We start from the raw sequence: 26996 nt of genomic DNA, 5'->3' as shown, positions 1-26996 counted from the left end.
TGGAAGACTTTCTTATCTCTCCTTGCTAGTCTTTGGAACTCTGCATTCAGGGGGGCGTATCTTTCCTTTTCTCCTTTGCCTTTTGCTTCTCTTCTTTCCTTAGCTATTTGTAAGGCCTCCCCAGAAGGCCATTTTGTCCTTTTGAATTTCTTTTTTCTCAGGGATGGTTTTGGTCACTGCCTCCTGTACAATATCATAAACCTCCATCCATAGTTCTTCAGACACTCTATCAGATCTGATCCCTTGATTATCACTTCCATTATACAATCATTGGGGATTTGATTTAGGTCATACCTTAATGGCCTAGTAGTTTTCCCTACTTTCTTCAATTTAAGTCTGTGTTCGGCAATAAGGAGTTCATTATCTGAGCCACAGTCAGCTCCTGGTCTTATTTTTTCTGACTACATAGAGCTTCTCTATCTTACGCTGCAAAGATATAATCAATCTGATTTTGGTACTGACCCAAGAAAAAGAAATGCAAAAAAGCAAATTGGCTGTCTGAGGAGGCCTTACAAATAGCTGTGAAAAGAAGAGAAGCGAAAAGCAAAAGGGAAAAGGAAAGATATAACCATTTGAATGCAGAGTTCGAAAGAATAACAAGGAGAGATAAGAAAGCATTCCTCAGCAATCAATGAAAAGAAATAGAGGAAAACGATACAATGGGAAAGACTAGAGATCTCTTCAAGAAAATTAGAGACACCAAGGGAACATTTCATGCAAAGATGGGCTCAATAAAGGACAGAAATGATAAGGACTTTACAGAAGCAGAAAATATTAAGAGGTGGCAAGAATACACAGAAGAACTGTATAAAAAAAGATCTTCATAACCCAGATAATCACGATGGTGTGATCACTCACCTAGAGCCAGATATCCTGGAATGTGAAGTCAAATGGGAATTAGGAAGCATCACTACGAATAAAGCTAGTGGAGGTGATGGAATTCCAGTTGAGCTATTTCAAATCCTGAAAGATGATGCTGTGAAAGTGCTGCACTCAATATGCCAGCAAATTTGGAAAATTCCGCAGTGGCCACAGGACTGGAAAAGGTCAGTTTTCATTCCAATCCCAAAGAAAGGCAATGCCAAAGAATGCTCAAACTACCACACAATTGTACCCATCTCACACACTAGTAAAGTAATGCTCAAAATTCTCCAAGCCAGGCTTCACCAATACGTGAATCTTGAACTTGCAGATGTTCAAGTTGGTTTTAGAAAAGGCAGAGGAACCAGAGATCAAACTGCCAACATCCGCTGGATCATTGCAAAAGCAAGAGAGTTCCATAAAAACATCTATTTCTGCTTCATTGACCATGCGAAAGCCTTTGTGTGGATCACAACAAACTGTGGAAAGTTCTTAAAAAAATGGGAATACCAGACCTCCTGAGCTGCCTCCTGACACATTTGTATGTGGGTCAGGAAGCAATAGTTAGAACGGACATGGAACAACAGACTGGTTCCAAATAGGAAAAGGAGTACGTCAAGGCTGTATATTGTCACCCTGCTTATTTAACTTATATGCAGAGTACATCATGAGAAACGCTGGGCTGGAGGAAGCACAAGCTAGAATAAAGATTGCTGGGAGAAATATCAATAACCTCAGATATGCAGATGACACCATCCTTATAGCAGAAAGTGAAGAACTAAAGAGCCTCTTGATGAAAGTCAAAGAGGAGAGTGAAAAAGTTGGCTTAAAACTCAACATTCAGATAACTAATATCATGGCACCCAGTCCCATCACTTCATGGCAAATGGATGGGGAAACAGTGGAAACAGTGGCTGACTTTATTTTTCTGGGCTCCAAAATCACTGCAGATGGTGACTGTAGCCATGAAATTAAAAGACACTCCTTGGAAGAAAAGTTATGACCAACATAGACAGCATATTAAAAAGCAGAGACATTACTTTGCCAACAAAGGTCCGTCTAGTCAAGGCTATGGTTTTTCCAGTGGTCATGTATGGATGTGAGAGTTGGACTATAAAGAAAGCTGAGCACCAAAGAATTGATGCTTTAGAACTGTGGTGTTGGAGAAGACTCTTGAGAGTCCCTTGGACTGAAAGGAGATCCAACCAGTCCATTCTAAAGGAGATCAGTCCTGGGTGTTCATTGGAAGGACTGATGTTGAAGCTGAAACTCCAATACTTTGGCCACCTGATGCGAAGAGCTGACTCATTTGAAAAGACCCTGATGCTGGGAAAGATTGAGGGCATAAGGAGACCAGGACAAAAGAGGATGAGATGGTTGGATGGCATCACCAACTTGATGGACATGGGTTTGGGCGGACTCTGGGAGTTGGTGATGGACAGGAGGCCTAGCGTGCTGCAGTTCATGGGGTTGCAAAGAGTTGGACATGACTGAGTGACTGAACTGAACTGAACTGATGTCCATATGTAGAACCATCTCTTGTGTTGTTGGAAGCAGGTGTTTGCTATGACCAGTGCATTCTCTTGGCAAAACTCTGTTAGCCTTTGCTCTGCTTCCTTTTGTATTCAAAGACCAAACTTGCCTGTTACTCCAGGTTTCTCTTGACTTCCTACATTTGCATTCCAGTCCCCTATGATGAAAAGCACATCTCTTCTTTAGTGTTAGTTCTAGAAGGTCTTATAGTTCTTCATAGGACCTTTCAACTTCAGTTTCTTTGGCATTAGTGGTTGGGGCATAGGCTTGGATTACTATGATACTGGTTGAATGGTTTGCCTTGGAAACGAACAGAAACCATTTTGTCGTTTTTGAGATTGCCCCGAAGTACTGCATTTCAGACTGTTTTGTTGACTCTGAGGGCTACTCCCTTTCCTCTAAGGGATTCTTGCCCACAGTGGTAGATATAATGGTCATCTGAATTAAATTTGACTATTACTGTCCACTGTAGTTCACTGATTCCTAAAATGTCGATGTTCACTCTTGCCATCTCCTGTTTGACCACTTCCAATTTACCTTGATTCATGGACCTAACATTGCAGGTTCCTATGCAATATTGTTAAAAGCATCAGACATTACTTTCACCACCAAACATATCCATAACTGGGTGCTATTTCTGCTTTGGCTCAGCCTCTTCATTCCTTTTGGAGGTATTGCTCTGCTCTTCTCCAGGAGCATATTGGACACCACCAACCTGGGGAGTTCATCTTTCAGTGTCGTATCTTTTTGCCTTTTCATACTGTCATGGGGTTCTCAAGGCAAGAATGCTGCAGTGGTTTGCCATTCCCTTCTCTGATGGACCACGTTTTGTCAGAACTCTCCACCATGATCCGTCCATCTGGGGTGGCCCTACACGGCATGATTCAGTTTCACTGAATTACATATTTCTATTTAATTACATATATTTTGTATTGTGCCCTCCAGAAGTCATGCCTTGGGAAGAGATAGTGTAGTGTGATAGGGTGGAAGAAGAGTGGTCATCTTGAAATAGTATAAAGCAATTAAAACCGGGGCCTATAAAGAGTTGTATAGGTTATAGGAAAAGTGTAAGTTAAACAATCAGTTTACAAAATAGTATATAACATACAATGCAGAGAAATGGTTACTATTCGTGCTTTTTAAAAAATATTTTCACATTTTTAAAGTAAAATTTAAAACACATATGACATAGTTAGCCAAAAAAAATAGATAGACAAGACTCTAATCACAGTTCTGTTACTTATAACTATAATTTTAGGCAAGTTGTTTAAGATCTGTGAGTCTTAACAATAAATATGAAGAGCTCAGAAGTCTGCTGTGAGGATCAAATAGAAAAATGCATATTAAGTACACAGACTAATGTTTGGCAAAGAGAATATTATTCAAATATTATTTTCATTTCCATCTCCTACTAACAATGCTTTGTGCAAATCTAGTAGTCAAAAAAGAATGGAAGGCTCCATTAAAATACTTTTTGCTATCTGAAATAGATCAATGTATGAACATGAATATGAATGGCTAAAATTATATTGAAGACTACATGGTAAAGAACAGTACTCTCCAGGAAGAGATCTTGAGGAATCAACTTATGATAACAGTGCCCATGTTTTTTGTTGGTATGATACTGTATTTTGCAGAAAAATGGCTTCCTAAATATGTCAATGCTCTTATTCCCTATTTGCCATAAATAAATTATATTATAAGGCAAAAGGGGCTTTGCAGATATGATTAAGTTAGGGATCTTGAAATGGAAAGATTATCCCAGGTTATACAGGATATGACAGAAAGGTCCGAGTCAGAGAAAGACTGGAAGATCCTATACTGGTTGGCTCTGAAAGAACCACAAGCCATGGAATGCAGGTGACTTCCAGAAACTGAAAACGGCAAGGAAATGGATTCTCCCTAAGAGCCTCAAAAAAAAGCAGGCCTGCTAACATCTAGATTTTAAACCCATTTCATATTTGTGACTTCCAAAATTATGAGATAATAAGTGTGTTATTTTTAAAGCACTAAGTTTGTGGTAATTTGTATATACACAGTAAAGCTCAACAACATATTGTATAATTTCCAAGATGAACACACTGTCACAAGCAACTCTTCTCTCATTGAAGGATGCAAAAGGTACAACCTACACTCTTGCTAGAGTTATTAGTCAGTAGGCACTGCCAAGGCTCCATTATCAAATACATGTACATTTAGTACTCCCCTTTTCCTGCCCTGACCAGCAGGAGTGAAAGAAGTTGGAACTTTGGTACCACCCATGAAGAGTACTGACAGAATTACAGCAAAAAAATTTATTGATCATAGAAAAACAGTAGTATTTGTTTTCCCCTTTAAACATTCCAGTCTTTAATCCTGACTTTCTATAATTGTCCTCATATTTAAAGATCCCAGGGTAAACTCGAATTTCCCTTGAGGTGGACTTTGCTTAGTTTCAAAAGTCAAATCGAAGATGTCTTACATGTTTTTCAACTGCTACAGTTATCACAGAATTAAATTTCAAAATCCTAATAAAAAGTTGAGAAGAATTCATGTGACCTCTCTATAAACTGTCTTGAGAATTTAAAAAAAAATCTTGTGAAAAAAGATCACTTTCTTGACAACTTGCGTGAACATCATGCAACCCCTCTGCAATTAACATTCAGATGTTTTTCCCTTGCATATTTTCATGAACTTCACACTACACTGAAAATAAATTAAAAAACCCAGAGCAAGTAGACAAAATAGACATTAAGAAAAAGTTTATACTCACACAAATAAAAACATAAATGAACAGAGAGTTAGAATGAATTATAAATAGGCAAATCTGTACTAACAGCTAAGAATCTACTATGGGAAAAAAATCACCACCCCAACACACATACAAAATACTTCATGAACTAAGGAGATGGGATAGAGGGCTGCTTTTTTTCTGGACGTAGAGTTTTTTTAAAAGAAGCAAAATGAGATTTCTTCGGAATTAAAATAAAGTTAAAATAGATCAAGATTGTTCACTTCATGCTCAGAAACATTATCATGTTAAAAAGACACTGGAAAGCTTAACTTTGTAAAAAGTGACCTGCTTTGAAATTATTCTTGGACTCAAGTTCTCGTCACAATTCCATCCACATAATTATTAAATCCTAAAGCTAAGAGGGATTTCAAGAGGTCATCTAGTTCATTCCCAAGCTGCTCTGACTTGGATAAACAGTCTCAGATAAAACACTATGTGGTGATTTAGAAAAGAATCCACTTCAAAGTTAAATATGTAATAACCATTGCAAGAAGAATTTGTATGTGTTTCTTACTGGTTAAGTGAAAATATTAACCTCCAGGAACTTATTTCAGCTATATATTCAGATTAAAATAAATAAACTTGCAGTAGATACTAGATTGTTGTTGTTGTTCAGTCGCTAAGTCATGTCCTATTCTTTGCGACCCCATGGACTGCAGCAGGCCAGGCTTCCCTGTCCTTCACTGTCTCCTGAAGTTTGCTCAAACTCATGCCCATTGAGTTGGTGATGCCATCCAACCATCTCATCCTCTGCTGCCCCCTTCTCCTGCCCTCAATCTTTCCCAGCATCAGGGTATTTTCCAATGAGTCGCCTCTTCGCATCAGGTAGCCAAAGGACTGGAGCTTCAGCATCAGTTCTTCCAATGAATATTCAGGGTTGATTTGCTTTAGGATGGACTGGTTTGATCTCCTTGCTGTCCGAGGGATTCCCAAGTCTTCTGCAGCACCACAATTCAAAAGCATCAATTCTTCAGCACTCAGCCTTCTTTATGGTGCAACTCTCACATCTGTACATGATTACTGGAAAAACCACAGTTATGACTACAGCGACCTTTATTTGCAAAGTGATGTCTCTGCTTTTTTTATACACTGTCTAGGTGGGTCACAGCTTTTCTTTCAAGGAGCAAGCACCTTTTCATTTCGTGGCTGCAGTCACCATCCACAGTGATTTTGGAGCTGAAGAAAAGAAAATCTGTCACTATTTCCATTGTTTTCCCATCTATGTGCCATGAAGCAATGGGACCGGAAGCCATGATCTTCATTTTTTGAATGTTGAGTTTTATGCCAGCTCCTTCACTCTCTTCTTTCACCTTTACCAAAAGGCTCTTTAGTTTCTCTTCTCTTTCTGCCATTAGAGAGGTATCATCTGCATATCTGAGGTTGTTGATATTTCTCCTGGAAATCTTGATTCCAGCTTGTGATTCATCCAGACTGGCATTTTGCATAATGTACTCTGCTTAGAAGTTAAATAAGCAGGATGACAACAATATATAGTCTTGATGCATTCCTTTTGCAATTTTGAACCAGTCTGTTGTTCCAAGTCAGGTGCTAACTGTTGCTTCTTGACCTGCATACAGGTTTCTCAGGAGGCAGGTAAGGTGGTCTGGTATTCCCATGTCCTTTAGAATGTTCCATAGTTTGTTGTGATCCACACAGTTAAAGCCTCTTCATTCTTTCTGGAGCTATTTCTCTGCTCTCTCCCAGTAGCTTATCAGGCACCTTCCAGTCTGGGGGATTCATCTCCTGGTGTCATAGCTTTTTGCCTTTTCATACTGTTCATGGGCTTCTTGAGGCAAGAATACTTTAGTGGTTTGCCATTCTCTTCCCTAGAGGGACTAGATGGCTTACCAATAAAATACTGCATATATAGTAGTTATCATGGAGTTCATATCTGTTGACTTATATCTATCAATATATATACTTGTTTTAAACTGATTTTAAGTTCAAAGACATTCTAAAAGATCTATTATTTTTTATTCCCCCTACATATTTTCTATTTTTGATATCATATTTTACATCTTTATGCCTATCCCTTAACTGTTTACTTTAGTTATACTTAATTTTATCATTTTTGTCTTTTAACTTTTCTAATAATTCAGTTTAAAAAATGCTTATTTGGCTGCATTGGGTCTTAGCTGCGGTATGCAGGATCTTTGCTGCCATGCACCCAGGGCTCTCCAGTTGCGGCATATGGGATTTGTCACCCCATGGCATGTGGGAACTTTGTTCCCTGACCAGGGTCGAACTTGCATCTGAAGGTGAATTCTTAACCACTGGACCATCAAGGAAGTCCCTCTATAGTTCTTCTTTTTGATATATATATTTTTTAACCTTCTTATTTTATACTGGGATATAGCTTATTAACAATGTTGTGATAGTTTCAGATGAACAGCAAAGGGACTCAGCCATACATATACATGTATCCATTCTTCTCCAAACTCCCCTCCCATCCAGGTTGTCATGTAACACTGAGCAGAGTTCCATGTGCTATACAGTAGGTATTTGTTGCTTATCCATTTTAAATACAACAGTGTGAACACATCCATCTGAAACTCCCTAACTATCCCTTCCCCCCAGCAACCATAAATACATTTTTTAAGTCTGTGAGTCTCTTTCTATTTTGTAAGGAAGTTCTTTTGTATCATTTCTTTTAGATTCCACATATAAGGGATGTCATACAGTATTTCTCCTTCTCTACCTAACTTACTTCACTCAGTATGACACTCTCTAGAGTAGGAGGGTTCCTTTCTCGCCACATCTTCTCCAGCATTTATTTTTGATGATAGCCATACTGCCTGGTATTTCTTTACTATTATTTAACTTCTCTATGGCTGTTTCTTAAGCTATAAGATAGGGGGAAAGAGTTGGGTAGTTCAAGAAATAAACATATAAATGGCCTGGAGCTACTAAGCACTTAATAAATGTTTGCTCTAAGGCTATCGTGGTAGGTGTTTTAGATAGATATATATATCTCCTCTTTTGTGAAATGTTTTATCAAGTCCTTAGTCCATTCATTAGGTAAGTTTTAAGGGGCTTTTCTATCGATACTTACAAGTATTTTAAATATGAACAATATTAACCTCTGTCTTATCTGCCCCAGTTAGTGAAAGAGAAGAGATTTAACATGAAATCAATGACATCTGCTAACTTTGTGGGCTCTTCTCATCTAAGTTTAAAAGGTATCATTCTTTCAGAAGTCTAGCCAAAAATACAATTCTATTGTGTTCTAAATTATTGTTAAAACCTAATTCTAATTTTGTTGTATACTCTGAAGCCTTGACTTTAGCAGGGAGCAACAGGAGGGGGTAGATGTTAGCTGTGTGTTTTTGTCATATATGGCCTTTATTATTTTGAGGTATGTTCCCTCTATGCCCATCTTCTGGAGAAATTTATCATAAATGAGTGCCAAATTTTATCAAAAGCTTTTTCTGCCATCTATTGAGATGATCACATGGTTTTTATTTTCAATTTGTTAATGTGGTATATCACATTGATTGATTTATGAATACTGAAACATTCTTGGAATTCTGGGTTAAATCTCACTTGATCATGGTATATGATCTTTTTAATGTATTGCTGGATTCAGTCTGCTATTATTTATTGAGGATTTTTTCATCTATGTTCATCAGCGATACTGAACTCTAATCTTTTTTGTGATATCTCTGTCTGGTTTTAGTATCAGGTTGATGCTGGACTCATAGAATGAGTTTAGAAGCGTTCCTTCCTCTGCAATTTTTTGGAATAGTTTCAGAAGGATAAATGTTCAATAGAATTCAGCTGTAAAGCCATCTGGTTCTAGATTTTTGTTTGCTGGAAATTTTTAAATTACTGACTCAAGTTCAGTACTCGTAATTCGTCCATTCATCTTTTCTATTTGTGCTTGGCTCAGTTTTGGAAGATTATACCTTCAAAAGATCCCAAACAACCGAAACAATCTTGAGAAAGAAGAACAAAGCTGGAAGAATTATGCTCCTTGACTTCAGACCACACTGTTTAATACAAAGCTATACCCATCAGAACAGTTTGATGCTGGCATTGAAAACAGACACAGATCAATGGAACAGACTAGACAGCCCAGAAATAAACTCACACACCTACAGTCACCAAAAAGAACCAAGAATATACAATGAAGAAAAGACAGTCTCTTCAATAAACAGTGCTGGGAAAACTAGACAGATACATGTAAAGAAGTGAAATTAGAACATTCTCTAACACCATACAAAAAATAAAAGTCAAAATGGATTAAAGATCTAAAGTTAAGGCCAGATACTATAAAATGCCTACAGGAAAATAGAGAACATTCAGTGACATGAATCACAGCAAAAGTTTTTGTATCCATCTCCTGGAGTATATTAAATAAAAGCAAAAGTAAACAAATGGGACCTAAGTAAATTTAAAAGCTTTTACACAGCAAAGGAAATTATCAACAAAATTTAAAGACAACCTACTAAATGGGAGAAAATTTTTGCAAATTATATGACCAATAAGGGGTTAATCCAACATACATAAACAGTCAATACAACTCAATATAAAAACAAACAAACAAACAAACAACCTAACTAAAAAGGGGATAAAAAAACTGAATACACATTTTACCAAGGAGGAAATGAAGATGGCCACAGGCATATGAAAAGATGCTCAAAATCTCTAATCATCAGGAAAATGCTAATCAAATCCAAAACCACAATGAGATATCACCTCACACCTTTATGGCTACTGCTAAAAATAAAACAAATAACAAAGTCGGCAAGGATATAAAGAAAAGAGAACACTAAAATGCTATTGGTGGGAATGTAAATCGGTGTAGCCACTGGGCAAAACAGTGCAGAGGTTTATTAAAAAACTCAATACACAGCTACCATGTCACTCAGCAATTCCTCTCCTGGGTATATATATCTGAAAAAAACAAAAACACTAATTTGAAAAGGTATATGCATAGAATGTTTATGCTGTTGTTCAGTTGCCAAGTCATGTCCAACTCTTCACAATCCCATGGACTGCAGCACTTCAGGCCTCCCTGTCCCTCATCATCTCCCAGAGTTTGCCCAAGTTCATGTCCATTGACTTGGTGATGCCATCCAACCATCTCATCCTCTGTTGCCCTCTTCTCTTTCTGCCTTCAATCTTTCCCAGCATCAGGGTCTTTTCCAATGAGTCAGCTCTTTGTATCAGATGGCCAAAGTATTTGCTTTTTAATACACTGTCTAGGTTTGTCATGGGCCTTCCTGGTGGTAAAGAATCTGCCTGCAAGGCAGGAGATGCAGGTTCGATCCCTGGGTGGGGAAGATCTCCTGGAGGAGGGCATGGCAACCCACTCCACTATTCTTGCCTGGAGAATGCCAATGACAAAGGAGCCTGGTGAGCTATGGTCCACTGGGTCACAAAAGGACAGACACAACTGAAGCGACTGAGCACTGTTTGTCATAGCTCTCCTTCCAAGAAGCAATCGTCTTCTAATTCCATGACTGCAGTCACCATACACAGGGAGGTTAGAGCCCAAGAAGAGGAAATCTTTCACTGCTTCCACCTTTTCCCCTTCAATTTGCAATGAAGAGATGGGACCAAATGCCATTTTAGTTATTTTAATATTGAGTTTTAAGCCAGCTTTTCCACTCTCTTCTTTCACCCTCATCAAGAGGCTCTTTAGTTCAACCTCACTTTCTGCCAGTATAGTAGTATCATCTGCATATCTGAGGTTGTTGATATTTCTCCTGGTAACCTTGATTCTAGCTTGTAAGTCATCGAGCCCAGCATTTCGTATAATATACTAAGCTAAGCACATCATGTATAAGCTAAATGAACAGGGTGACAATACACAGCCTCGTTGTATTCCTTTCTCAATTTTGAACCAGTCCATTGTTCCATATAAGGTCCTAACTGTTGCTTTTTGACCTTCATACAGGTTTCGCAGGAGACAAGTAAGACGATCTGGTATTCCCATCTCTTTAAGAATTTTCCAGAGTTTGTTATGATCCACACAGTCAAAGTCTTTAGCATAGTTAATAAAACAGAAGTAGATGTTTTGCTGGAAATCCTTTGCTTTCTCTATGATCCAGTGAAAGTTGGCAATTTCATCTCTGGTTCCTCTGCCTTTTCTAAACCCAGTTTGTACATCTTGGAAGTTCTTGTTTCACGTAATGCTGAAGCCTAGCCTGAAGGATTTTGAGCATAACTTTACTAGCATGGAAAGTGACTGCAAGTGTCCAGTAGTTTGAACATTCTTTAGCACTGCCCTTCTTGGGAACTGGGATGAAGACTGACCTTTTCCAGTCCGGTGGCCACTGCTGCTGCTACTGCTAAGTCACTTCAGTTGTGTCCGACTCTATGCGACCCCAGAGACGACAGCCCACGAGGCTTCCCCATCCCTGGGATTTTCCAGGCAAGAACACTGGATTGGGTTGCCATTTCCTTCTCCAATGCGTGAAAGTGAAAAGTGAAAGGGAAGTCGCTCAGTCGTGTCCAACTCTTAACGACTCCATGTACTGCAGCCTAACAGGCTCCTCCATCCATGGGATTTTCCAGGCAAGAGTACTGGAGTGGGGTGCCATTGCCTAGGTTTTCCAAATTTGCTGACATATTGAGTGCAGCACTTTAACAGCATCATCTTTTAGGATTTTAAACAGCTCTGCTGGAATTCCATCACCTCCACTAGCTTTATTGGCAGCAGTGCTTCCTAATGCCCTTTTGACTTCACACTCCAGGATGTCTGGCTCTAGGTGAGTTATCACACCATTGTGGTTATCTGGGTCATTAAGATCTTTTGTGTAGAGTTCTTCTGTTTGTTCTTGACATCTCTTCTTGATCTCTTCTGCTTCTGTTAGGTCTCCACCGTTTCTGTCCTTTACTGTGCCCATATTTACATGAAATGTTCCTTTGAAATTTCCAATTTTCTTGAAGAGATCTCTAGTCTCCTTCATGGTCACTGCCTTGTCATGTTGAAGGGGCTTGCATAACTCTATGAAGCTATAAACCATGCCATGCAGGGCCACTCAAGACGGACAGTTTCCACTGGAGAGTTCTGACATAATGTGGTCCACTGGAGGAAGGCATGGCAAACCACCCCAGTATTCTTGCTATAAGAACCCCATGAATTGTATAAAAAGCCAAATGTTCATCAGTTCAGTTCAATCACTCAGTTGTGTCTGACTCTTTGCAACCACATGGATTACAGCATGCCAGGCTTCCCTGTCCATCACCAACTCCGGGAGCTTGCTCAAACTCATGTCCATCAAGTTGGTGATGCCATCCAACCATCTCATCCTCTGTCATCCCCTTCTCCTCCTGCCTTCAATCTTCCCTAGCTTCAGGGTCTTTTCCAACGGTCAGTTCTTCACATCAGATGGCCAAAGTATTGGAGTTACCGTTTCAGCATCAGTCCTTCCAATGAATATTCAGGACTGATTTCCCTTAGGATTGACTGGTTGGAAAATGTTCATAGAAACATTATTTACAATAGCCAAGATATGAAATCATCTTAAGTGTCCATCGACAGACGAATGGATAAAGATGTTAAAAAGAACAGAATTTTGCTATCTGCAGCAACATGGATGGACTTGGATGGCATTAGGCATTATGGGAATTGAAATAAGGCAGAGAAGGACAAATACTATATGATATCACTTATACATGGAATCGAAAAAATATAACAAACTAATGAATAAAGGGGAAAAGCAGCAGACATATAGATATAGAGAACACACTGGTGGTTACCAGTACCAATGAGCAGGGGTGATGGGGTGGGGGAGTTGAAGGTACAAACTATCATGTGTAAGATAGGCTCAAGGATGTATTGTATAACATGGAGAAAACAGCCAATATTTTGTAATAACTGTAAATGGAAAGTAAACTTTTAAAATTGTATTAAATTTCTTTTTAATTTTTAAAAAGAGAAAAGACTTATAAATGGTTTTACTTTTGAATTAAAACTGTCTCCAATAATGCAGATTTCAATCTTTTGTCTGGGATATAATAAATGTAATATATTAAAGGTAATAAAGGATATAAAAAGAGAGATTCTATTAGTCACATGTATCAGGAGTCTGGATTTCCAAAAGAAATGCGAGAGAAATATTCTAGTGATATCTTCTATAATAAGGGTCAGCAAAATTTTAAAAACTTATAAAAAACTTTTTAAAACCTATAATAAAAGTTTTAATTTAAATAAAATAATGTGGGCATTGCAGATCATAAAATTTTTATTGTAACTCTCAATTCTGCCCTTGTAGCATGAAAGCAGCCCAAAACAGTACTTATACAAGGATATATCTATGTTACTATAAAACTTCATTCACACAAACAAGGCAGGAGGCTGGATTTAGTACAAAGAATGCAGTTCCCAACTCTTGCACCAGAATATAAAAAGTCTTTGCTCTGCTTCATTATGTATAAATGTACCTAGAACACTGCCTGGTAAATAGCAGGCACTCAAATATACATTCATATAATACTCTTTTCATAGGAAAAAAAAAAAAGAAATCTATACTTCTATTATATATCTATTCCATTTAATGTATATTTCTAGAAAAGAAGGAGGTTACTACAGAAGTACTCAAGTGCTCCTTCAATTTAAAACTTGACCTGAAAATCAAGATTAAACTATGAAGCATGATTAGTAAAGACTATAAAAGAAAAATGTATTCATAATCTAACTCAACTACTATTTTAAAGGAACGTAACAGTGAACCTATGTATAAGCCCTCCCTGCCAAAAAAAGGAACGAGAAATAGAGTTTTAAATTCAAAACAGGATCTTTAGGAAAGACCAATGTTTTTCTCATTACAAATTCAGGAACAAGAAAGCATCTTTCCTCACTTGTCCCACAGAGGCTGACAATCTCATAAGAAGAACTTTCACGGCTGAGAATCTCATAAGAAGAATTTTCACGGCAGTCTTATGGCTGTCATAACCAATTATAAGGACTACTGCAGAGAGCCGGAAAATCAGGAATAAATATTCATATAAGCCACTAGACAAATAAGGATTTGCTAGACCAGGTAAGATGAAAGTAATTTCTTCTTCATTTATAGAATTATATGTACTTCACCTTTGGTCACTGAGCCAAATGGTCTCTTTCTCAAATAAGATATGGAAATTACAAAGATTCTAACAGTAGGATTATTTCTTTTATTAAGAAAAAGTAATACTTACAGACTTTCTGATGTCTTTTGAAGAGAGATCAATCAATTTCTTGTTTATAGACCATTCTTCATCAGATTCCATTATGGCTTTCTAAGAAATAACCATTTGTTAATGAAAATATACAAGTAAATACAAAGAAACAGTTTAAAAATAAAGTAATACGGTGAACCAGCTATAGGGTATAATATACATGTTAGGTCATTATTATCAATGAATTAACCCTTTAATTTCTGTTACTTAAAATTGGAATTTCTTGATTTCATACAAGTCTGATCTTCACCCAAATTTATTCTATATTACTCATTCTATATTCCTGTATATAAAAATTCACAAATTTCCTACTCCATTCATAGCATGTGTGCATGCTTAGCCTTTCAGCTGTGTCTGACTCTTTGTGACCCCATGGACTACAGCTTGCCAGGCTCCTCTGTCCATGAGATTATCCCAGCAAGAATACTGGAGTGGCTTCTATTTCCTCCTCCAGGGGATCTTCCCAAACCAGGGATCAAATCCATGGCTCTTGCATCTCCTGCATGGGAAGAAGAGCTGTTTTTTGTTTTTTTTTTTTTTTGGAGGCTAATTACTTTACAAGAATACAAGTAAAGTAATGCAAAAAAAAAAAAAAGAAATGCAAAAAAGCTAAATGGCTGTCTGAGGAGGCCTTACAAATAGCTGTGAAAAGAAGAGGAGCAAAAAGCAAAGGAGAAAAGGAAAGATATAACCATTTGAATGCAGAGTTCCAAAGAATAGCAAGGAGAGATAAGAAAGCCTTCCCCAGTGATCCCTGCAAAGAAATAGAGGAAAACAATACAATGGGAAAGACTAGAGATCTCTTCAAGAAAATTAGAGACACCAAGGGAAGATTTCATGCAAAGATGAGCTCAATAAAGGACAGAAATGGTATGGACCTAACAGAAGCAGAAGATATTAAGAAGAGGTGGCAAGAATACACAGAAGAACTGTACAAAAAAGATCTTCATGACCCAGATAACCACGATGGTGTGATCACTCACCTAGAGCCAGACATCCTGGAATGTGAAGTCAAATAGGCCTTAGGAAGCATCAGTACAAACAAAGCTAGTGGAGGCAATGGAATTCCAATTGAGCTATTTCAAATCCTGAAAGATGATGCTGTGAAAGTGCTACACTCAATATGCCAGCAATTTTAGAAAACTCAACAGTGGCCACAGGACTGGAAAAGAATCCCAATCCCAAAGTAGGGCAATGCCAAAGAATGCTCAATGAGTGCACAACTGCACTCATCTCAAACGCTAGTAAAGTAATGCTCAAAATTCTCCAAGCCAGGCTTCAACAATACATTAACTGTGAACTTCCAGATGTTTAAGAAAAGGCAAAGGAACCAGAGATCAAATTGCCAACATCAGCTGGATCATCAAAAAAGCAAAGAGAGTTCCAGAAAAGCATCTATTTCTGCTTCATTGACTATGCCAAAGCCTTTGACTGTGTGGATCACCACAAACTGTGGAAAAGTCTTAAAAAGATGGGAATACCAGCCCACCTGACCTGCCTCATGAGAAATCTGTATGCAGGTCAGGAAGCAACAGTTAGAACTGGACATGGAACAACAGACTGGTTCCAAATACGAAAAGGAATACATCAAGGCTGTATATTGTCACCCTGCTTATTTAACTTATATGCAGAGTACATCATGAAAAATGCTGGGCTGGATGAAGCACAAGCTGAAATCAAGATTGCCGGGAGAAGTATCAATAACCTCAGATATGCAGATGACACCACCCTTACAACAGAAAGCAAAGAAGAACTAAAGAGACTCTTGATGAAGGTGAAAGAGGAGAGTGAAAAAGTTGGCTTAAAACTCAACATTCAGAAAACTAAGATCATGGCATTCGATCCCATCACTTCATGGCAAATAGATAGGGAAACAATGGACAGTGACAGACTTTATTTTTTGGGCTCCAAAATCACTGCATATGGTGACTGCAGCTATGAAATTAAAAGATGCTTACTCCTTGGAAGGAAAGTTATGACCAGTCTAGACAGCATATTGAAAAGCAGAGACACTACTTTTCAAACAAAGGTCCATCTAGTCAAGGCTACGGTTTTTCCAGTAGTCATGTATGGATGTGAGAGGTGGACTATAAAGAAAGCTGAGCACCAAAGAATTGATGCTTTTGAACTGTGGTGCTGGAGAAGACTCTTCGAGAGTCCCTGGGACTGCAAGGAGATCCAACCAGTCCATCCTAAAGGAAATCAGTCCTAGCTATTCATTGGAAGGACTGATGCTGAAGCTGAAACTCCAATACTTTGGCCACCTGATGCAAAGAACTGACTCATCTGAAAGGACCCTGATGCTCGAAAGATAGAAGGCGGGAGGATAAGGGGCTGACAGAGGATAAGACGGTTGGATGGCATCACCAACTCGATGGACATGAGTTTGAGTAAACTCTGGGAGTTGGTGATGGACAAGGAGGCCTGGCATGCTGCAGTCCATAGGGTCACAAAGTGGACACGATGGAATGACTGAATTGAACTGAATTACAATATTATGGTGGTTTTTGCCATACACTGACATGAATCAGCCACGGCTGGACATGTGGCCCCCGGCTTCAAACCCCCCTCCCACCACCCTTCCCGTTCCATTCCTCTGGGTTGTCCCTGTGCACCAGCTTTGAGTGCCCTATTTTATGCCTCAAACTTGGACTGGTCATCTATTTCACATATGTTAATATACATGTTTCAACTCTATTCTTTCAAATCTCCCACCCTCATGGCAGGTAGATTCTTTACCACTGAGCCACCTGGGAATCCCATTCCATTCACAGACATCAACTCAAATAAATTCAATTTGCTTTATTGCTCTTCTTTGAAATATAAGAAATTATTTATGTGCTTTCTGGTAACCAAATACTTGAACTATTTCTGGTTACAGAAAAAAGGAGCAAAACTGTATGGGAAAAAAGACATAGAAATGGAATTATAAGTCTTATCTAAGCTAATCAATATGTCTAATATGTATTATAAAAAAATATGTAATAGAAAGAAGCACTAGGGTGATAAGTATAAAATACTCTCATTTTATAATAACAGCACTATAATGAAGCAAATTTAAATGTGAAATTAACATTCAAATAAGCATAGTATACTGCTATGTGTTTCTTGTGTTGACACTATAATGTAGTACATTTGATAGACAATTGAAGCCAGATCAAATATATACATCTTTAATGATCATATAAGAGTTAGTATAGAAAAGTGATATATCATTCTTCTAAAAGATGAGACTTCTGTCACCCACCATTGAGCAACAGTAGGTGCTTATGTTGTGCCCTATATACTTCAATACTTACATTCATAATCTAGTACTCTACTGAGGAAGTATAAGAGAAAAAGAAAAGACACTGAAGAAAAGCATAATAATCTCTTTCTCAATTGATTTTGTTTAACACAGGACTGATACAGAGTTGCAGATTATCTGGCTTGTCTGTATTTTAATAGCATGACATTTCAAAGCAAATAATCAGATTGTTTTTCAAAATTTCTACAGGAAAAGTAGATTTTCACCACCTCAGCAACCTTAATAGGTTTTATAATTCTTTTTTAAAAATAATCTTTTTTACTGGGATTTGTAGTCCATATTAATTAAACTTTACAATCCTACACTGTCTAAACTTTGCAAGTTCCTGTATCACCTCAACAAAACATAATCTTTTTTAAATGTAGATGTTACTATTCCATATACGTTCTACATTTACAAATTTATATTAGTCTATAAATTATACTGCACTCAGGTCAGTATTAAACAAAGGTTATTTAGCTAAACCTGCCTGAACATTATGGGCTTTTCTAGTGGCTCCATGGTAAAGAAACCACCTGGCCGAGCAGGAGACCCCTGGAGAGAGAAATGGCAACACGCCTCTGGGAAATCCCATTGATAGAGAAGCCTGGCAGGCTATAGTCCATGGGCTCGCAAAACAGTGAGACACAGCTTAGCGACTGAGCACACACGGATGCATGCTTGAACATTATAATGAAACCTAATTGTTTAAGAACTCTAATCATTTATTGTAATGTTCAAAAATGCACGGCAAGGTTAGATTTTAGTTTCTTTTTACAAACAGCATGATGAAATATTAAATACTAAAACTTACAGCAATAACTTATCTCAGCAATTGTAATTTATACTGTTTGCATATAACTATCTCTGACTCTGATGAACTTCAATGGTAAGTTTTCTAGAGTTATGACTATAATTTTGACTTGAAAGTACTTCAAGGTAAAACTCTGATTTTTCATTTGAGAAATTAACATAGAAATTACAAATTACTATTTGATACTATATTCACACTTACAAATAAGCATGCTTTTAAAGGTCAAAATTTCAAATTTATTTCTTCAAAAATTTAAACAGCAGAATTTTTTGTGCTTTACATCATTTCTTAATGATATAAAAATTGATAAGTATATAGGAGAAAAATATCAGAATAAAGATAACTGTTTTCAAAACCATAATACAATAAAAAATAAATATGTATGTAAAGATTATTATAAATACCTTAAAATAAATGGGAGCCATATCACCCACTTCCTTTGGGAGAGGAATACATTCATAAACCATATGGTACTGTTTCTTCATGTTCATATTCGTTTCTAAAAAGATACAGTCCAATCCTTTCTCTTCAAACATTTTCACCAATGATTTTCTAAACATCTGAAGAAAGCAAAATGGCTAGGTAAATAAAGCAATGATAGGAGATTCAAAAAATGAAAACAATAAAAAGTGTAGCAAATTCTTTAAAAAAAAAGAAATATTAAACAATGTTGGAATTCTATAATGTTACCTTATAGTTACTTTACTTTCTAAATCTACCACATTTCACATAGTTAAGCAACATTTTTTTTAACTGAAACTCACTCTGCTCAGTATTATGTATATATCACAAACAGTTTCAATAAACTAATAAAAGGAAGTGATAAAATCAAAATTACATGGTAAATTACATAGAACTAACAGTAAAAGCATATAAAAACATCCAAAAACCAAAAAGAAAAGTACTCTGAGCAGGTAGGCATCCTTAAATTCAGTGAGACAAGCAGAATTCACTTCCAATTATTTTTCTGACCTCAAAGTAACTTCATTTGCTGGTTCCCTTTGTATGTGTGCTGATCCTTCACTTGCAAATTTTCATTCAGCATAATTTCCTCGAGATTCAACCAGGTTATGTTAAGACCCTGCCTAGTTACTGCCACGTGGAGACAGCAGTTCAGGTTTGCCACTGAAGCCTCTCTTGCCACCCAAAACAGGGAAAGGATACAAATTACTGCTGGGTAGGGGGTGGGAGTTCTAGATTCCCATGAGGTCTCCTCTGACTATTTAATACTGATCCCTCATCACTATTCAATTTTCCAATCCTTTTATATATAAACAAGAGCAAGTAGGGGAAAAAAAGCAAATAATGGCAATTTGACATGAACTAAAATGCTACCTAATAAGCAACAGATAGAGGATTCACTAGTCATTTCTAACCACAGCTAACTGTAAGTTCAGCATAGTCTCTTTACTTCAGATAATTTGCTGCTGAAGTCTTAGCTAATACCTATGATCTCATGGTAGGTGACTGTTAGCTAAATCATTATAGATGATTATAGACAATTGGTTCCCCTTTCAAAAATTGTCTGACTTTGGTATTATACTTTCTAAAATCACATTAATGGAGACAATGTACATACAATATTTAAATTATGATAAAATAATAATAAGATATAGGTATAAATATCTATATGATAAAATCAATTATTTAAATTTTGTACTTCCCATGCCTCCAATCTGTTATCTGTATATAAAAATGCTTCCCCCTAAAGGCTGTGTTCACTAAATTGTATCATTTTTTTCTGCTTGAGCAAACAAGAAGACGAAACTCCCCGTATCTCTGGGACTTAAGTGGGGCCGTGTTTAGTTCTGGGTAATGTATATGGAAATGACATGTGTTACAAGAGTTATCAAAAGGTAGTGTTGTCTTCTCACGTCTATTTTTTTCAAACCAAGGGTCTGAAAGGGAAGAACGGCACCACAGGAGAAGCTAATCATGGAAGAAATCTGAATGCCTGAATTACTTCTTGAAGGCAATCTTCCACAATGGATGATGATATAAGAAATTAACTTTAGCTGTCTCAAGGTATTGTGAATTAGGTGCTGTTTGCAACAACAGTGAAGAAGACACCAATGATATAACTCAAGCTGTTTCAGACAAATCAGAAAATGACAACAGAGAACTCTATTTTCCCACTCAACTATATCCCAGATAGTTATCTTCACATGTCTAATAATACATGCACAAAACAAAAAACAGCCAAATGGAAAGTACGTTTGGCTTTATAATATAGTTTTAAAGATTGTCTTTATTTTGTTAACTTAGAACATTTGTGAATTTTTATTTATTATGCATATTTTCAATTAATTGTTATTTATTGAATAATCGCTTAGTTCTGTGGAGAGAATTTTATAACATTAGAGAGAAGGAAAATAATTACTAGAATGGAACTATATACCTGAAAACCAATTGTTTAAAAAAATGAAAAAGTAGATTAAATACAACAGCAACAACAATAAAAATTTAGATACTCTAAAGATTATCTAATAAATTCTTTACTTCGGATTTTTTCATTAAGTCTTTTCTGGTTTAACTGTTGGATGACTGTTCTAGTGTCTATCTGGACAACAGCAAATAAGACAGACTTAAGATGTCATGGATTATAAATGAAACCTTAAAATCACTAAATTAGTAGTGATGCAAAAATAGTTCAATATTATAAAATGTATAAACATCATACCATTAGCCTCAAGGAGGACACACACACACACTTTTAAGTACTTCTCATATAGATATATATATATGTATATTTATAAAAGACTTAAAATATATGAGTTTAATGGTATAATTTCAGGTTCAGTTCAGTTCAGTTGCACAGTCGAGTCTGACTCTTTGTGACCCCATGGACTGCAGCATGACAGGATTCCCTGTCCATTACCATCTCCTGGAACTTGCTCAAACTCATGTCCATTGAGTCAGTGATGCCATCCAATCACCTCATCCTCTGTCACCCTCTGCTCCTCCTGCCTTCAGTCTTTCCCAGCATCAGGGTCTTTTCAATGAGTCAGTTCTTTGCATCAGGTGGCCACAGTATTGGAGTTTCAGCTTTAGCATTAGTCCTTCCAATGAATATTCAGGACTGATTTCCTTTAGGATGGACTGATTGGATCTCCTTCCAGTTCAAGGGACTCTCAAGAGTCTTCTCCAACACCACAGTTCAAAAGCATCAATTCTTTGGTGCTTAGCTTTCTTTATGGTCGAACTCTCACATCCATACATAACTACTGGAAAAACCATACCTTTGACTATATGGACTTTGACTATTACTTTGTCGGCAAAGTAATGTCTCTGCTTTTTAATATGCTGTCTAGGTTGGTCATGGCTTTTCTTCCAAGGAGCATCTTTTACTTTCATGGTTGCAGTCACCATCTGCAGTGATTTTGGAGCCCAAGAAAATAAAGTCTGTCACTGTTTCCATTGTTTTCCCATTTATTTGTCATGAAGTGATGGGACCAGATGCCATGATCTTAGTTTTTGAATGTCAAGTTTTAAGGCAGCTTTTTCACTCTCCTCTTTCACTTTCATCAAGAGGCTCTTTAGTTCCCCTTCGCTTTGTGCCATAAAGGTGGTGTCATCTGAATATCTGAAGTTATTGATATTTCTCCCAGCAGTCTTGATTCCATCTTGTGCTTCATCCAGCCTGGCATTTCTCATGATGTACTATGCATATAAATTAAATAAGCAGGGTGACAGTATACGGCCCTGACATACTCCTTTCCCAAAATTGAGCCAGTCCATTTTTCCATGTCAGGTTCCAACTGTTGCTTATTGACCTGAATACAGGTTTCACAGGAGGCAGGTAAGGTGGCCTGGTATTCCCATCTCCTTAAGAATTTTCCAAAGTTTGTTGTGATCCACATAGTCAAAAGCTTTAGCATAGTCTATGAAGTAAAAGTAGATGTTTTTCTGAAATTCTCTTGCTTTTCCTATAATCCAATGGATGTTGGCAATTTGATCTCTGGTTTCTCTGCCTTTTCTAAATCCAGCTTCAACATCTGGGAGTTCTCAATTCATTACTCTGGAAGCCTGGCTTGGAGAATTTTGAGCATTACTTTGCTAGTATGTGAAATGAATGCAATTGTGCAGTAGTTTGAACATCCTTTTGCATTGCCCTTCTTTGGGGCTTGAATGAAAACACCTTTTCCAGTCCTGTGGCCATGCTGAGTTTTCCATATTTGCTGAGATACTGAGTGCAGCATTTTAACACATCATCTTTTAGGATCTGAAATAGCTCAGCTGGAATTCCATCACCTCCACCAGCTTCTTTCATAGTGATGCTTCCTAAGGCCCACTTGACTTCACACTCTAAGACACCTGGCTCTAGTTGAGTGATCATACCATTGTGGTTATCTGGATCATGAAGATCTTTTTTGTATAGTTCTTCTGTGTACTCTTGCAACTTCTTAATACCTTCTACTTCTGTTAGTTCCATACCATTTCTGTCCTTTATTGTGCCCATCTGTGCATGAAATGTTCCCTTGATACCTTGAATTTTCTTGAAGAGATCTCTAGTGTCTCCCATTCTATTGTTTTCCTCTGTTTCTTTGCATTGTTCACTTAGGAAGTCTTTCTTATCCCGCCTTGCTAGTCTTTGGAACTCTGCATTCAGATGGGTCTATCTTTCCTTTTCACCTTTGCCTTTGGCTTCTCTTCTTTTCTCAGCTATTTGTAAGGCCTCCTCAGACAACCATTTTGCTTTTTGCATTTCTTTTTCTTGGGAATGGTCTTGATCACCATCTCTTGTCCAATATTACAAACCTCTGTCCGTAATTTTTAAGACACTCTGTCTATCAGATCTAATCCCTTGAATCTATTTATCACTTCCACTGAATAAAGGTAACAGATTTGATTTAGGTCATATCTGAATGGCCTAATGGTTTTCCCTGCTTTCTTCAATTTAAGTCTGAATTTTGCAATAAGGAGTTCATGGTCTGAGTCACGGTCAGCTCCTGATCTTGTTTTTGATGACTTTATAGAGGTTCTCCATCTTTGACTGCAAAGAATATAATCAATCTGATTTTGCTATTGACCATCTGGTGATCTCCATGTGTAGAAGGTCTCTTGTGTTGATGGAAGAATGTGTATGCTATGACTAGAGCGTTCTCCTGGCAAAACTCTGTTAGCCTTTGCTCTGCTTCCTTTTCTACTCTAAGGCCAAACTTTTCTGTTATTCCAGATGTCTTGACCTCTTATTTTTGCATCCCAGCCCCCTATGATGAAAAGGAAATCTTTTTGTGATGTTAATTCCAGAAGGTCTTGTAGGTCTTCATAGAACCGTTCAACTTCAGCTTCTTTAGCATTACTGGTTGGGCCAAAGACTTGAATTACTGTGATACTGAATGGTATGCCTTGGTAACAAAAAGAGACCATTCTGTCATTTTTGAGACTGCATCCAAGTACTGCATTTCAGACTCTCTTGCACTGTGAGGGCTACTCCATTTCTTCTAAGGGATTCCTGCCCACAGGAGTAGATACAACGGTTATCTGAATTAAATGCACCCATTACAGTCAATTTTAGTTCACTGATTGCTAAAATGTCAATGTTCACTCTTGCCATCTCCTGTGTGACCACTTCCGATTTACCTTGATTCATGGACCTAACATTCCAGGTTCCTATGCAATACTGTTCTTTAGAGCATCAGAGTTTACTTTCACCACAAGACATATCCACAACTGGGTGCTGTTTCCGTTTTGGCTCAGTCTCTTCATTCCTCATGGAGCTATTTCTCCACTCCTCCAGTAGTATATTGGGCTACTGGACCTGGGAAGTTTATCTTTTAGTGTCATATCTTTCTGCCTTTTCATACTGTTCATGGGGATCTCAAGGCAAGAATGCTGAAGTGGTTTGCCATTCTCTCCAGTGGAACACATTTTGTCAGAACTCTCTACCATGACCCATCTTCTAAAGAGACCCATGATTAGTCTCTTAGGAAGTCTTAAAATGTTCATGGTTTCTAATTAGGGGTTCTTATAACCCCTATTCACTTGTCAACCACTGGAAAAACAAGTGGTTTTTCTCTCTTCCTGTTTTGGTGAGTATAAGGTCTTGAAATCACTTAGCAGCAATTTCACCCATGTTGTGCCTTTCAAGTTCTTGAAGATTCACTCCACACCACACACACAAAATCCCTGAATCCAAATATCAGCCAGGCTATAAGGGAAAAGTGTGGAAATGTAGCCTGATAACAAAATCATGACACTATCACAGTAGCAGAAAATGTCAATGCCATTGTAGGAAAATATAACAATCACTAAGTATAAATCACTATCTTCCAAAAATTACTTTTTATTATCTGAAAACATCCTTCTTTTTGGCTGTAATCTATTAGCTTACCTTGGCAAAAATGATTATTTCATGTTCCACAAAAGCAAATATTAGAAATCTTAAACACTGATTTTTATTTTAAATAAATATAATTAGTTGGTCAAAGTTAATTTAATAGCCAAAAGCTATCAGTTGTATACCTGAAACTAGTACATTATATGACAATCATTACCTCATTAAAAATATTTGTTTAAAGCTTTCAATAAAGTAAAAATGTAGTGAGTGGTGAAAACACCATGACCCACAGGTATACACAACTATGGAAATGTGTATGTGTTTAAATTTAGAATGTAAAATCATTGAATGAAGGTATAAAACTTGTTAGAATTTGTCACAATAGTGTGTAAAAATCGCTATGGATCATAACAAAGATTATGAGCATTATCATGCTGACCTGAATTTCCTCCCAGATGTCTTCATCCAATAAGGTAGCTGCCCTATGGTGCTGCAAAGGGACGATCAAGCAGTGCCCTTCAGTAAGAGATCGCACATTGGGTAAACATAAATAAACCTATGGGGAAAAAAGATGCAAAGGTGAAATGCTCTTGTTATTTATTCTCAGTTCTGAAAGATGAGCCCCTTGTAGGTCAATATGGCTAACCTTTAATAAAATATACCTGGTCATAATATATTATACTTTAATACTTTGAAGATATTCACTATTTAAAATTTTAAAAGCCATGAAGATACCTTTTAATAAACCAGAAATTTATTGCAGAAGTCTCAATTTTGAGTAAGATACCTCAAAGATGAAACTTACCAAAGGGGAGAATGATTGACATTTTATCCTTCATCTGAGAAAGCTACATGTCTTCAGAGCTCATGAAACAACACAAATTTTGCAAGGAAAAAAAAACATACAAGACCTGGTAATGAAATGGAAGTTAAACTGATGCCTATTAATCATTAGCTAAGAAAAGAGACATAACTTCTACATGGCTTTACAGCACTGGTTAAGTTCTATGCATTACCTAGAAGCTGGCACTATTTCTCCATTTTACACAAACTGTATTTTTTTTTTTAAAGTCAAAAAGGTCAATTACTATACATGTAGAAAGCAAAAGGTATTCATAAGGACCATAAATATTCTTCAAACTGGCTTGATCTTATTTTCTATAACTTTTTGGTTAGGTTTTAGCTAGAAAAACTTTATATAAGAGAATTAACTGAATAACATTTATCTATTAACTGATTAATTGCTTTACAAAATAATGCAAATTTTAAATTCTTTGGTATTTGAGTGAAGAACTAGGAGTGTATATGAATATGGCTATATATACTTAAACTTACAGTTAAATCGTAACAATATTCACAATTAAAAGCAGTATCAGGAATAAGCATTGGAGAGGTGACCAAGATGGTGGAGTAGGAAGACCCTGAATTCACTTCCTCCTACAGCCACAACAAAACTACAACTAATTACAGAGCAACCATCTATAAGAACAACCTGAATACTAGCAGAAACAATATTTTGCAAATAAATACATAAAGAAGAAACCACAAAGAGACTAGTAACACGTGAAGGTACACTATCGTTAGGACATACATTCCCAGGTCAGCAACCCACAAACAAGTGCACTTCTCTAATAATGAGCGATGTTGAGCATCTTTTCATGTGTTTGTTAGCCATCTGTATGTCTTCTTTGGAGAAATGTCTGTTTAGATCTTTTTCCCACTTATTGATTGAGTTGTTTGTTTTGCTGATATTGAGTTGATGAGCTGCTTGATTTGGAAATTAATCCTTTGTCAGTTGCTTCATTTGCTATTATTTTTCCCCATTCTGAGGGTTGTCTTTTCACCATGTTTGTAGTTTCCTTTGCTGTGTGAAAGCTTTTAAGTTTAATGAGGTCCCACTTGTTTATATTTATTTCCATTACTCTAGTAGGTGGTCATAGGGGATCTTGCTTTATGTCATCGAGTATTCTGCCTGTGTTTTCCTCTAAGGGCTTTAGTTTCCGGTTAGGTCTTTAATTAATTTTATCTTTGTCTATGGTGCTGGTAAGGGTTCTAATTTCATTCTTTTATACGTAGCTGTGTGGCTGTCCAGTTTTCCCAGTACCACTTATCAAAGAGGCTATCTTTGCCCCACTGTATATTCTTGCCTGCTTTGTCAAAAAAAAGGTACACATAGGTGTGTGGTTTTATCTCTAGGCTCTCTATCTTGTTCCACTGGTCTATATTTCTGTTTTTGTGCCATATCTTACTGTCTTGATGACTAGCTTTGTAGTGTAGTCTG

The 26996-nt window shown here is 37.1% G+C and overlaps 1 protein-coding gene across 5 annotated transcripts in view; it reads right to left on the bottom strand.

Moving 5' to 3' along the window:
• CWF19L2 (CWF19 like cell cycle control factor 2) overlaps positions 1 to 26996 on the bottom strand; it is a 144760-nt gene that overhangs the window by 7958 nt on the left and 109806 nt on the right. For all 5 annotated transcript variants that reach the window (XM_019975527.2, XM_070803356.1, XM_070803355.1 and 2 more), the window contains 3 exons: positions 25155 to 25271; positions 18840 to 18995; positions 14315 to 14395 (listed from right to left, as the gene is read on the bottom strand). In XM_019975527.2, coding sequence (XP_019831086.2) covers positions 14315 to 14395; positions 18840 to 18995; positions 25155 to 25271 — 354 coding nt within the window. The remainder of the gene's footprint in view (positions 1 to 14314; positions 14396 to 18839; positions 18996 to 25154; positions 25272 to 26996) is intronic.

Source organism: Bos indicus, chromosome 15 (assembly GCF_029378745.1).
Source record: "Bos indicus isolate NIAB-ARS_2022 breed Sahiwal x Tharparkar chromosome 15, NIAB-ARS_B.indTharparkar_mat_pri_1.0, whole genome shotgun sequence".
NCBI classification, from domain to species: Eukaryota; Metazoa; Chordata; class Mammalia; order Artiodactyla; family Bovidae; genus Bos; species Bos indicus.
Note: the sequence above shows the minus strand (reverse complement) of the source record. Positions and strands in the feature narration are given on the sequence as shown.